Here is a 14461-nt window from a genome sequence, read left to right as displayed (position 1 = left end):
CTGTCCCTTTCCTCCATGTGACTGCCTGCTTTAAAAAAACATTGAAAACCTGTCCATTCACATTCATAAAGAACATATAGCAAAGCTCTTTATTATGGCTTGAAAGTACTTCTGCAATCTATTCTCTCCCTATCTTACTCCTTTCCCACTCTAGAACACCCTTGGCTCCAACCAGTTCTCTCCCTATCTCCTGATCACAACCTGCCCTTCTTCTTTTTAACCACCCTTCCTTTGCTTGCAGGCACTCCCTCCTCATCAACAAACACCTGACCTGGGTAGACCCTCTGCTTACCAAGATCCAGCCCACCTTTTGACATCAGCATTCATGCTGCCTCTTTTTATGAACCAAGCCAAAGTAGTCCCTTCCTCTGGAAATTAAAGGATACTTAATGTACATCATATCCAGATGTGATACTAGAACTTGAAGCCTGGTAAGTTACATTTTATAAAAGCATCTTATCCTAAGATTATAAATTGATGACAAGCAAGAACTGATAGTACCCAGAATGTGTGAAATCCGTAAGTTTGATCAACTGATGAATGGATTACATAAAAATAATTTGTCCATCACAGATAGAAAAAGAACACTACTATTCTCATATATGCTGTACCCATATTCATCTTCATAAAAAATGTTTCAAGTTTTACTATGGAGAAATAAAGGTGTTTCCATCCACTTCCCTCTAAAATTACCCCCAAACAGGATAAAAAAACAAAAACACAAACTCCATCATGAAACAATGAAGTTATTTCAACCCTGAATCAAACTATATGAAGTCAGAAAGTAGACTGAGGGATAGTAAATGGTTAAGCTCTGAAACTGGACAAGCACTGGGGAGTTTTAGGGAGATCATAGGGAGCAATAAATTACAACCAACCATAAATTTTATGCAGCACTTTCCATCAAAAAGCAGAGTATTTCAGCATCATCTGAACCTGGGCTAGACTTAGGACTTATGCTGATGAACAAAATGTGACAAGAGTGATGTTACTCAGTTCCAAGCTTAAGCCTCTAGAGACAGACTCTGCAGCTTCCACTCATATCTCTTGAATGCTATTCTGAGAGCACCATGTGAAAAAGTCCAAGCTAGCCTATTGGAAGATGAAACTACCTGGAACATAAGACAAGCCATTCCGGCTGAGGCCCCCTAAGCCAACCTAACTGTCCTAATCAATCCACCCACAGAATTGTGAGAAGTCATTAAATTATCCTTTTAAACCACTAAGTTTTGGAATGTTCTGCTTTATAACAAATGCTAAAAGATATAGGGTAAAGTTAGTTACAATTCTCAAAATGAAAGAGACTACTCTCTGCAATTTCAGCTCCCTTTCCTTGCTCAGAAAAGTAGCACAGGAAATTACATACATGAAACAAGAAGAGCATGCTATTAAAAGGAGCTCTTGGAAATTAAAAATGTAAGAACAGAAAATTTTAAACTCCGTAAAAACACCAAAATAAAAAGTCAAGGAAATTTTCCATAAAGCAGAAAAAAGAGATGAACAGGGCCATGTATACATTTATTATATATCCTTTATTATATATAAAATAAAGGAGTTCTCCACTCCAACAAAAGATAATCTCAGGGGTCTAATTTCTGATTAATACAGAGTTTCACAGAATTTTTTAAAAGTGAAAATAGGGTAGAGGAAATTACCGAAGAAATAATACAAAAACAAATTTCTCCAAATGGAAGATGGTAAGTTTATAGAGCCAAAGGGCCAAGAGAGTGCAGAAAGCACAACAAACAGAGAAAACTATGTAAAAGACCAGCATATGGTGAAATTTCAGAACATTAGGGATATATGAAGAAAATCTTAAAACCTTCATGGAGGGGTGGAGATGGAGGCAAAGACAGGAGTAAGAGTAACATTAGACCTCTCAAAATAACGACATTGTAAGATGGGAGACAGTAAAGAAATGTCTTCAAAATTCCGAGGGGAAAATATGTATAACTTACAAGACTACAGCCAGCTAAATAGCAATGGAGAGTGAAGATAAAATCAAGATATTCTCAGATGTTCAAAGTCTCAAATCACCTATTCCCTTTCTCAAAAAGCTCCTGGGGGATGTTTCCTAAAAGCTGAGAGAATAAACTGAGAAAAAATAAAATACTGAGATCTAGGAAACAAGATTTTAAAAAATAGGACAGAAATGAAGGCATTCCTAGAAGGACAGCTATGTGGTACATCAGGTCCTGAGTGCACCAGGATAGGTAGAAGCAGGAGGGTAAGAGTCTCCATGAGGGGTATTTTCAGGGGCAAAATTTTTTTTTCCAAAAAAATCTGACAGGTATGTGGAAATGTTTTTGAAAGATGGTTTGTAAAGCTGCTGGAGAGTGAGAACTAGCCAAGGTTATTTAAAAAAAAAAAAAAACTATGCAAATGAAAATAATCAATTAACCCTAATAAAAACAAAAGGAGTCCTAGAATATACGGTACTATATAATAAGAAAAAACCCCATACTTCTTGGCTGAATATTAAATATATATTCACGTTAGTAAACATTAAGGATTTAACCAAGAATTGTGGTATCTCATCCTGGGAGGAAGGAGGAGGGGATGCACAGTCATCCACCTTCAAAGCCAGTCAATAAACAGATAATATGTAAAACTGGAGAATGAAGACAGCAGTATTTACAATCATGATGTTAAAAACTTGAAGCATAAGCTAAGATTTGAAAATGTTTGTCTGGGTACTGACACAGCAGGGTTGGTGGGAAGGAGACAGGTGGGGATATATCATTTTTACAACAAGCTTTTTAGCACACATTTAAAGTATAAACATGTTATATGTGATGTGTCTCACCTTTATGGAAGTTCAGTAGTTGTACATGAACTGACAGATTTCTTATACTAACCAACCTCATGTTATTCAATTTATGGCTGAAACGTACTAAGTCCTTACATGTCATCCATAGGAATAATAAGCTTCCCCATCGCCCCTCCCTCCATCCACCACCACCACCAGGCTAATGCCTGAGCTTTCAATAATCCTGTTTACCTTTTGCTGCTATCAAGACAGTCTCATCTTTCATAAACTTCAAAATTAATTCAACTAATCTAAAAACACCTTGGCCCTTTTCTGACCACTGCTTTTCCTCACTGTTACAAGGATCAAAGAGGATGCACGGCTAGTTGGACCCATTAAACAGGTTTACAGTAAGTGACAAATATGCAACAACTCCACTAACTTCCTTCCCCATTATGCAAAACCACATGCCAGCAATCCTCTCTTCAAATTACAGAACACACACACAAAATTATCCACTAGGACAACTGTACTTGGTACTGCGACATCAGAGTAAAAATTCACCGCGTCACTGGGTGAAGCTGAAATATTCAAATGTTACCTAGCACCTGACTAGAACAAAGAAACAACATTGGTGAAAACTAAGCCAAAATAGAGCAATCCGTCTTGTTTGCTGTTTGGTTTTTAACAAACAGAAAGCAGGCAAGGTGAATTAACACCTATACCTTGAAGGTGACAAGGAACATCATATTCGATCTCATCATGTCTCGACGGGCTTAGGAACAGAGTTCCATCCACCAGTGGGAATTGTTCGAACACCGGGAGCGCCCGGTGGCACAGGGCACAGTTTACTACGTTTCTGTGGCTGGCACTGAGCGCGGCCAGAATGAACTTCCGCAAGTCCTCCCCCTGGCCCACTTGGGCATCGTCTTCCATGCGCACGTGGAAAGTGTTCAGCTTATGCCTGGGGATGTGAGTGAGGAGCTCGGAGAGGTCCAGCCGCCGAAGGAACTGCACGGGGGTGTCGAAGTGTCCCCCCCTGTGAACTGACAACCCCGCAGGGCTGTAATCAAAGTGGGCATTTCTGAACACATGGCCCCCGGCCATGGCCTTCTTGTGAGGCTCCAGATGGATGGCGTTCTTTAAGAACTCCCCGAGGTATCTGGAGGAGCGGGGGCCGCTGAAGTGGGCGGGAGAGAGGATGGAGTAGCCTGTGGGTGGGGACTGACCCGGGGAGCCACCGGGGGAGCGGGCACCGTAGGCCGCGGCACTCACTGCCTTCTCCTGGGAGTTCTGCCGGTCCATGGAATGCCGGCGGGGGAGGTCGTGGCTCGGGCCTTTCTGGGGCTTATTTGGCGGCCTGCACTTTTTTGCCTCCTCCGCCGCCTCACCAGGGGGCCTCCCTGTGTTCTTCTCGGAGCCAGACTTCTTCTTTTTCTCGTCCTGCATCCGCTTCACCTGGTACCAGTCTGTGTCCTTCTTCAAGTGGCCCTGGCCACAGCGGCAGGAGCAGAAGCGGAAGGCCAGGTCGTAGCCCTTCTTTGTCCACATGTTCTGGCGGCACTGCTTCTCGTTCCAGCTGCGCGCACGGCCGATGCAGTTGAACTGGACGAGGATGCTGCTCTCCCACTCGTAGAAGCACTGCAGGTGCATCCAGGTGCTGCAGGGGCAGTGCTCGTTGTTGCACACCACCTTCTGGTAGTCGTCCTTCTCCAGGTCCACCGGCCTCCCGAAGCTGCAGATCAAGGGAGTGGCACATGGGGCTTCTGGGGGAGAAATAGAGAGAGAACAGATTTCAGGTTTTTGGATTAGGGATACTCAACCTGTACTTGCAACAGTTTGGTGTAAAGTTTTTCTAATACATGAATATAATGAAAGGCAGTTCCAGGGTTCCTTTAAAGATGAATCACTCCAGTGAACCAAGGAATAATATGATGAAGCTACTTAACCAACCAGTCCGGTGGAATCTCTAAAAAGGGCCTTCAAAGCCCTTCATCCCGACCTTTAGGCTGTCCTGAATACCAGAAAGATGCTGAAACATAGATGAACTCATGCCCATTTCTCGTCTAAGGTGGTCTGACACCTAATGTCAGGGATATTGGATCAAACTAATTTGTTGGTTTAAACAAAATTACAAAGACAGGCTGTGAAGGAAAAAACCAGAATTCTTCCAAAGCTATCAGGACAGGAAGTGGGAATAACATGGTTGTACTCTATCTTAAGTACATGTCCCACACATGGTGCAAACAGCCAAGCCGGTTCCCAGAAGACAGAAAGTAAAATCCACTAACCCAATTCTTAAGAAATAAACATGATTCATGGATATGGGAACTCCACTGATTCCTTATAGCTATTCAATGATAACTGAACATCTGAACTTAGAATTTATTTCTAAAATGTCAAAAAGACATGATAGAGTCAGTGAAAAAAAAAACAAGTGGTTGCCACAGGGGGTGGGGGATGAGCAAGTGAAACACAGAGGATTTTTAGGGCAGTGAATCTATTCCTGATACTATAATGGCAGATACATGTCATTATACATCTGTCAAAATCCATAGGATGTACAACACCTAAAGGGAACCCTAATGTCAATTATGAAATTAAGTGACAATGATGAGTCAATGTAGGTGCATCGATTATAACATATGTACCATTCTGTGTTCATAGAGGGGGAGGCTGGAGGAGGGCAGGAGGTATATGGGAACACTCTATACTTCCAGTTTTTCTGTGAACTTAAATCTGCTCTAAAAACTAAAATCTGTTTTTTTAAAATGAGAAATAAAAGGACATACATGTGTAAGTCCCAGTTCCATGGGACACTAGCTGTGTAAAAGTGAACTGGTTATTTCATCTGTTTAATCTTCAATTTCCTCAACCCTAAATGGGCATAATTATAGTAGCTACCTTATAGAGATTTTCTGAAGATTAAATAAGAAATGCTTATAGAGTTTAGCACAGTACCTGGCACATAAAGGATTATTAATGTAGTTGCTGCTGTTCTTGTCGTTAACTGACTGTGACACAGCTTGGGATATTTTTATTTATAAAAGAAGCTGTGTAATGAGGTGGCCAGAGGTGGAAAGGGGCTAAGGTAGAGATGGCAAAACTCACCAAATATGGGGCCAAACAGAGAGACTGAGAGTCTCATAGTGCAGGACCAAGGAAGCATACCTGTTGCCACAGGCCCAAAAGAGTGGCTGCCGGTTGTATGAGCAGGGGCTGGTGCGGCTTACAGGCCAGGATGAGAAGGGTGCTTCAGGGAGTCACACAACTAACAGGCTTTCCCACTTGTGTCTTGGCATTTCTACAATTTTCAATACAATTCATCACTCCCTTACACTCTTGGCTTGCATTTCCGTAGTGTTTTATACCATGAAGTTCTTTTGCCTCCTGATCCCCAAAGTAAGTACTCTCCAGGACCAGTGCTCAGCATTTCTCTCCTAATCCTCTAGGCAGAAGCTAAAAACTACATCACCACTTCTTAATGAGGGCACTATTATTAAGTGCCCTCTTCCTGTAATCTGGACAATTCTCTTCCTGTAATGCACTGGACGGCCCAGTCCAGCACGCTGCAGGAAGCATCACTGGGCCTGAGCACTCAGTATCTGTAGCCCACCTACCCCACCTTCCCCATCATGATACCCCCAACGTTCGTAACACTTTCGAAGAGCCCCTTTGGGGGGCAATACTACTCTTCCAATTGGGAACCACTGGGCTTGGTCATGAAGCAGTTTAGATTATGTGTATAGATGACAGAAGCTAAAGTCAGACTCCCACCCTCAGAGTTCTGCTCTAGAAAGCTTCCCCGGTGGCAGAGTGGGGCACAGGACTGGAAGTAGGGAGGCCAGAGGGAGGGTGCTGCAGGTTGAGAAATGATGAGTGCCTGTGCTTCAGAAGCAGCATGAGAAGATGCAGAGAGAGAGAGAGAATGCTGATGGACAGCAATGTGGGAGCGGGGCAGGGAGGATGAAGAAGCCTTAGGGCTGCCCTATTTAAGACCCACCGACTTGGAAGTGCCTGTGCACCACGGAGGTGGAGAAGACATGAATTTGACTGGAGTTCAAGACAGCTAGAGCTGTGAATACAGATGTGGAGTCACTCACCCACAGATGAAGGTCAAATCCCTAGGACTAATGAGATGCCCAGGAAAAATGTGAGGAGTGGGCATAGACCAGAGGCCAGGAAAAGAATCCTGGGATGCAAGGACTGGAACCAAGGCTGGAGGAGAAGATTCCCCTGCAGAGACTGGTAAGAAATGAACTCAGAATTTACTGAAAAACAAGTCAGGAGAGAATTACGTCCAGGCAGTCAGGGGACAGCGCAGTGGCTCACACCCGTAATCCCAGCACTTTGGGAAGCCGAGGCGGGTGGATCACCTGAGGTCAGGAGCTCGATACCAGCCTGGCCAACATGGTAAAATCCCATCTCTACTAAAAATACAAAAATTAGCTGGGTGTAGTGGCACACACCTGTAATCCCAGCTACTCAGGAGGCTGCGGTGGCAGAATCGGGAGATGAAGGTTGTAGTGAGTCGAGACTGCGCCACTGCACTCCAGCCTGAGTGGCACAGTGAGACTCCCTTTCAAAAAAATAAAGAATGGAGAACTGCAAAATGTCCCAGAGCACCAGGTAACATCAGTGCTTCTCCACCTCTGCACTACAGACATTTAGGCTGGATCATTCTCTGTTGTGGGAGCCATCCTGTAAGATGCCTAGCAGCAACCTCACTGTCCATCTCGCAAAAGCCAGCCCCACTCAGTGTCTCCAGGCACTGCCAGGTATCCCCTAGGGGGCAAAATCACCCCTGGTTGAGAACTCACAGGATGCAATAAGCCTGAAAAGTCCCAACCAAAATAAGCAGTGAGCCAGGGCACTGTCTCCTCAGGGATGATAGAGGGCAGGCAGAGGTGGACAGTGAGGTCAAAAGGCAGAAACAGGGAGACTCTAGGAAACTCTTTCCAAATGGTAACTGTAGGGCAGGGAAAGAGCATGGGCAGGGACAGAAGACAGCAGAGGCTGAGCCTTAACCATGTTCATGAGCTCAGGGAATGCAGGCCAAAACCTCAGGACAGCTTAAAGACATACGAGAGGGAACAAACCATGTGACTCCTCTACTCAACAACCTTCCCAACCTTATCCCTGCACACTGAACCACAGACACAACATTCCACCAAATCCATCAGCAGTGGGTGGTGGCAATGTGGACCCATAAAGCCGGTACAAATATCAGTTCTGTCATATGTTACAATTATCCCCTTCAGGTGTGGGATTCCAGGGCCTTGGTAAAATGGCCCTAAACCAATTTGTCTACCTCTATGTATTAATATTTGATCACCGTGGCTTCCCCTTAATCTTCATTTGTCCAAATCCCATTCAGCCACTGACAGCAATTCACAGTTCAGACTCCGCAACCAGACTGCCTGTGTTGGAATCCAGGCAGGACCATTTATGAGCTGCATGCTCTTGGACAAGTTATTTCTCTTTGTGTCAGTTTCCTCTGTATAAAATATAGAAAACAACAGAATGTACCTTCAATGGTTCAGAAGAATGAAATGAAAAAAACTATACACATGAAGTACTGAGAAAGCACCTGGCATCTAGTAAACTTCCTCTCCACTCTTAGTGCTTCAAGGCCCACCTCTCTATACACCAATTTTACCAGGATTGCCCCCTATCCTGAGTCCAACCCTTCCCCCCCCCTCCCCAATGGTCTGGCCCCAATCTTACTTGAGTCCCTCATCGTGGGGACCCTCTTCATAATCCTCACCAGCTGACAACTCAGGAAAGGAAGCCTTTTACTCATCTTAGTGTTCCTGGCACCACTGGGCCCAGGCTTTGTACAACTCCAGTGTTGAATGAAGTCACATTAAAGACACTGGCTCACCAAACCCGCACATGACAAGAGGAGCAGAAGGGAAAAAGAGAGCTGTAATCCTAGACAGACAGACCTGTTTGTACTCAAGCACACCAAAAAGAAGTAGAAGAGTGGTTGAAACTGAGTAAATTCACCAGTCACCTGGGCTGTGACTTTTAGAGGCCTTTAAAATGTTAATTGGTCAATTATTAAGTGTAGTTTTTTTAATCTTGATCCTTCAAATGAAGAGCCTTGAAGTGAATGTCACTGAAATGTAACCACAATAACCAAATATTACTAATCCAAGACCAATAAAATCAAATTAGGTCAAAGGAAGATCTAACTAACATTTGCATTCACAATATTCCAAGTGTAAATGCTGAGACTGACTTGATATTTCTTTGAAAAGTATTTTCACATTAAAGAAAGGTGTATTAAGAGAGGAAAAATTCTGTATCTTTTCAAAAAGCAGCAAATATATCATTTAACCAATACTGAGCACTTCCTACATGTCAGGTCTTGAGCTAAGAGCCCTAATGGTCTAACAGAAGTGCATGCATGGAACACAGACGAGGTACCACAGCTGTGCCCGTCCCTGTCCCTTTTACAGTATTTGTCATATTCACAGCCATGCTCCACTGTTTCCTAACCAGCAAGCCTCTTCCTTGTATAAAGAGCCCCCACTCCAACTTGCCAGCCCTGCTTGTTTACAGTCAGCCACTTTGATGTGGCCTTGCGGGTAGGCTTCAAAAATAAATACAAGGCCAAGAGCATGTTAAACATGCCCAGCAATATGCACAACAGACACCTCACCCTATTACACACCAGCAGGGTGAGGCTCCCGGGGAGACAGGCAAAATGGGGTAACAGGGTGGGCCTCGGGAATAGTCAGAGGACATCTGACAATGCTTTTGCCGAGGTGTGTTGGCCTCTAAACTCGGACAGTATTTCCTTCAAGGTCGGTTCAAACATACTTTCCTCCCTCATTAGCACTGCCCCCCCCCGCCCCCCCAACACACACAACACACACACACACACACACACACACACACACACACACACACACACACACACACACACACACAGTCCAAACTGGAAAAGCAGCAGGAAATAACAGAACAGAGGTGTTTGGTGCCAGGTCTGCTCCTGATTAGTTGTTTGACATTGAGCAGTTTTGTTTCCTCATCTGTAAAGTGGGGATAAAATGCTTGCCCTTTTCAGCTCATGTACATGGAAATACTTTATAAAGTTCTATAAAAATGTTTACTTATATGCTACTTCTACCATAATTTTATACTGGTGTATTTCACTCCCCGGATAAATGCAAACTGCTCCAATGTTTTCTACTTTTTCTAATGTTTTAAACATGCCACACAGTAGGTGTTTAGAAAATAAGTAAGTATGGCCAGGCACAGTGGCTCATGCCTATAATTCCAGCACTTGGGAGGCTGAGGCCAGAGAATCTCGAGGCCAGGAGTTACAGAACAGCCTGGACAACATAGTGAGACCCCATCTCCACAAAAATTTTTAAAAATTAGTTGGGCTCAGTGGCATGTGCCTATAGTCCCAGCTACTCAGGAGGCTGAGGCGGAAGGATCAAGCGAGTCCAGGAAATTGAGGCTGCAGTGAGCCTGGGCAAGAGAGCGAAATGTCTCCAAAGAAAAAAAGAGAATAGCAGTCCCACAAAGGCATGAATGGAATATAGATTGATCTGATACAACTAAATCTTCAACAGGAGAGATGGGAGAAGGGTATCACACACTTGTGCTACCAACTTCCCTTGGGGCATTAATCTAAACTGTGATAACCTAACAAGCAAAACAGAAAAATGCTCCTTTACACAGAGCTGGCATTGTTTTTAAAAAGTATATAAACCTTCTAAGGCCTGTATTTTAGGTTCATCATCAAGTATTCAGTACCCAGCTTGTTTCTCCTGTTCAAGTTAAAATAAACAGGGTTCATGTGATTCTGGGCAAAAATCTCAAGAGTTCAAGTCTGGACAACAGAGTAGCTAGGCTGAAGTCACCTGGGCCAAGACTATCTTGTCTCTCCAGCTTTCTTACCCTGCATCCTGCCCTCAGCACTTCAGAACTCTGTGCTCCCCACTTATTGAAAGAGGAGGATCACACTGATTGCCCAATGAGCCCAAATCCCCTGACAACCTCACTCACTGAGGAGCCCCATAAACAGGACATTGCTATTTTCAGCTTTTTAACTGTGAGTTAAATATTTTTATCCTCCTTAAAATAGTTGCATCATAAGCAGGTGGGGAGTTGGGTGGAACGAAGGTAAGGAGGGTCTTCTTAAGTCATACGAGGCTTTCCAGGCAAAATCTAAAGTAGGGACGACTTAGTCACATTCATCCATGTAAACCCACCACTGTGTAAATAAGTGTTTAATAAATCTTCTGACGAAGGAAAGACTGACCCAACCAGACTTAGTCCTCTGGTTGTGACCATAGTGCTAGAGAGAGGGTGAATCCATGGGGAGAACCAACCCAGCTGCTGGGGAAGCAGCTACAGAGCTCCAGCCAGGTCTCCCAGACTCAGTCCAGGCCTTCTCTGTCAGGACAGAGCTTGGCCCTCACCCTCACTTCCTCAAACTAACATCACCCAGGTACCTTTTTTTTTTTTTAAACGAGAAAAAAAAGGACATGTATGTGTAAGTCCTGGTTCCATGGGATACTAGCTGTGTAAAAGTGAACTGGTTATTACAAATGTAAGGTTTCAAAACTGTTTTATTAGACCGCTGATTATTCCTCTTATGTGGAAACAAATCCCCTTGTTTGCAGAGAGCATGGTCCTCTTAGGGTATGAATTTCTGACCAGTGTCCTCCATCTCCAGCTTCCAGACTCCCGACTATGGGATATGACATAGAGCCAGCCTGCCTGGATGTGACTCAGCTCTGCAACTTATTAAAGACCTTTGGCAAATCACCTAACTTCCCTGTGCCTCTGTTTCCTTACCTGTAAAATCCTGTAAAATGGCAGAAATAATTTTTTTTTCAATTTTTTTTTTCTGAGATGGATTTTCGCTCTTGTTGCCCAGGCTGGAGTGCAATGGTGCTATCTTGGCTCACCGCAACCTCCGCCTCCCAGGTTCAAGCAATTCTCCTGCCTCAGCCTCCTAAGTAGCTGGGATTACAGGTATGTGCCACCATGCCTGGCTAATTTTCTATGTTTAGTAGAGACAGGGCTTCTCCATGTTGGTCAGGCTGGTCTTGAACTCCCGACCTGCCCACCTTGGCCTCCCAAAGTGCTGGGATTATAGTAGGCATGGGCCACCGTGCCTGGTCCAGAAATAATAATATTAATACCCTAATAACTAACCCTAAAGGGTTGCCATGAGGAATAAAAAAGTTATTAAAGTAGTTAGAACAGTGCTTGGCACGTACGCACAAATTTTTTTTTTTTTTTTTTTTTGAGACAGGGTCTTGCTCTGTTGCTCACACTGGAGTGCAGTGGCATGGTCATGGCTTACTGCAGCTTCAACCTGCCAGGCTCAAGCCATCCTCCCACCTCAGCATGGGACTACAGGTACTGGGACTACAGGTGCACACCACCACTCCCAGCTGATTTTTTTTTTTTTTTTTGAGATGGAGTCTTGCTGTGTTGCCCAGGCTGCAGTGCAGTGGCGTGATCTCCGCTCACTGCAAGCTCCACCTCCCGAGTTCACACCATTCTCTTGCCTCAGCCTCCCAAGTAGCTGGGACTACAGGCACCCACCACCACGCCCAGCTAATTCTTTGTATTTTTTAGTAGAGACGGTGTTTCACTGTGTTTGCCAAGATGGTCTCGATCTCCTGACCTCATGATCCACCCGCCTCAGCCTCCCAAAATGCTGGGATTACAGGCGTGAGCCACCGTGCCCAGCCCCAGTCGATTTTTATAAAAAAAATTTCGTAGAGATGGGGGTCTCACTCTGTTACCCAGGCTGGTCTTGAACTCCTGGGCTTAAGTGATCTTCCTGCCTTAGCCTCCCAAAGTGCTGGGATCACAGGTGTGAGCCACTGCACCTGGCCAAGCACTGTGTAACTATAAGCAATTGTTAATAAACACCATATCACTTTATATTACTTGTCATAAAAATCAAGGGATTTTGAACAAGTTCAGAGCAAAGTCACAACCAGGAAGTGGCCATCCATCCTCCTTTCTCCACGTTAAGTGCAAGGCTGGCTAAGTCTACCAGGAGTTGAGCACTTCAGTATATTCACCCCTTCTCATTTGCCCCCTTTTGCTACATGCAGGCACACACCTTCCTCCACCTGTGCTTCACCTCAATCCTGTCCCAATCCCAAATCCCTTCCACATCTTCCCAAGCCCAGGGAGGTGCCAGCCTCTCTTAGCTGGGAAAGTACCATCCTGCTCTCTGCAGCCCTCTATATTACTCTTGGGCCAAATGTTGCCACTTGCATGCTCTCCCAACTTACACTTTTGTCAATCATGACTTTCTATGTGTGCTTTAGGCTTATGAGGGTCAAGAAGTAGAGTGCTTCTTCACAACAAAGCAGTACAGCATGCATAAAGTAATTCACTCAATATTTACTGACTAGTTTCAAAGAAATAGAAGGAAAAAGAGATCTTCAAAATTATCTTCTTCTAACCCCGTGAAGATGTTCTTCCCAGTGTCAGACAAATAAGTACTCTTGTTATATTGTCAAGAGGCGTGTGAACCAGAGCAGCTCTACCTTAAAAATGAGCTGGGTAAAATGAAGCTGAAACCTACTGGGCTGCATTCCCAGATGGTTAAGGCATTCTAAGTCACATGATGAGACAGGAGGTCGGCACAAAATACATATTATAAAGACCTTGCTAACAGAAACAGATAGCAGTAAAGGAGCTGGTCAAAACCCACCAAACCCAAAATAGCGACGAGAGTGACCTCTGGTCATTCTCACTGCTATACTCTCACCAGCACCATGACAGTTTACAAATGTCATGGCAACACAAGGAAGTTACCCTATATAGTCTAAAAAGGGGAGGCATGAATAATCCACCTCTTGTTCAGCATATCATCAAGAAATAACCATAAAGTGGGCAACCAGCAGCCCTTTTATTCCTTTACTTTCTTAATAAACTTGCTTTCACTTTGCACTGCGGACTCACCCTGAATTCTTTCTTGTGTGAGATCCAAGAACCCTCTCTTGGGGTCTGGATCAGGACCCCTGTCCTGTAACAATAGGTTAAACCTAAGCCATCTTTCCTTAGCATGGGTAACAGAGATTCATGAAGCATGACTGCATTTTATTCATGGGACGTGGTTCTGAAGAACTTACATAATTCAGAACAGATTATTCCATAGTCTAGAGTATGGGGAATGCACACTCAGAACACAGACACGTGCAGTTATTGTGCTGTATTTCTGCTTTACTCATACTTTTTAATTCTATCAGCATTAACTCTCATACTTCTGAGTTTATTTCATAAATTAACAGCGTGTCATGTCCTGGTATCTTTTATCATATTTAATTTCTGTTCCAAAGTTACTGATTTCCAGGATGTTTTTCAGCACCAGTATTAGCACACTTAGGTGATATTTTGAAAGCTACAGGCTGGACGCAATGGCTCACGCCTATAATTCCAGCATTTTAAGAGGCCAAGGCAGGAAGGTCACTTCAGCCCAGGAGTTCAAAACCAGCCTGGGCAACATGGTGGGATCTCATTTCTATCAAAAAAAGAAAATACAAAAATTAGCCTGGTGTGGTGGCGCATGCCTGTAGTCCCAGCTACTCAGGAGGCTGAGGTGGAAGCACTGCTTGAGCCTGGGAGGCAGAAGGTGCAGTGAGCCAAGAACATGCAACTACACCCCAGCCTGCACAACAGAGCCAGACCCTGTCAAAGAAAAAAAAGAAAAAGCTA

The 14461-nt window shown here is 44.1% G+C and overlaps 1 protein-coding gene across 1 annotated transcript in view; it reads right to left on the bottom strand.

Annotated features, from left to right (window-relative positions):
• The window catches only part of HECA (hdc homolog, cell cycle regulator), a 45605-nt gene that overhangs the window by 10551 nt on the left and 20593 nt on the right, over positions 1 to 14461 (bottom strand). Inside the window, exon 2 of the mRNA XM_010379525.2 lies at positions 3475 to 4515. Coding sequence (XP_010377827.2) covers positions 3475 to 4515 — 1041 coding nt within the window. The remainder of the gene's footprint in view (positions 1 to 3474; positions 4516 to 14461) is intronic.

The sequence above is a fragment of the Rhinopithecus roxellana genome, chromosome 4, assembly GCF_007565055.1.
Source record: "Rhinopithecus roxellana isolate Shanxi Qingling chromosome 4, ASM756505v1, whole genome shotgun sequence".
Classification (NCBI taxonomy): Eukaryota; Metazoa; Chordata; class Mammalia; order Primates; family Cercopithecidae; genus Rhinopithecus; species Rhinopithecus roxellana.
Note: the sequence above shows the minus strand (reverse complement) of the source record. Positions and strands in the feature narration are given on the sequence as shown.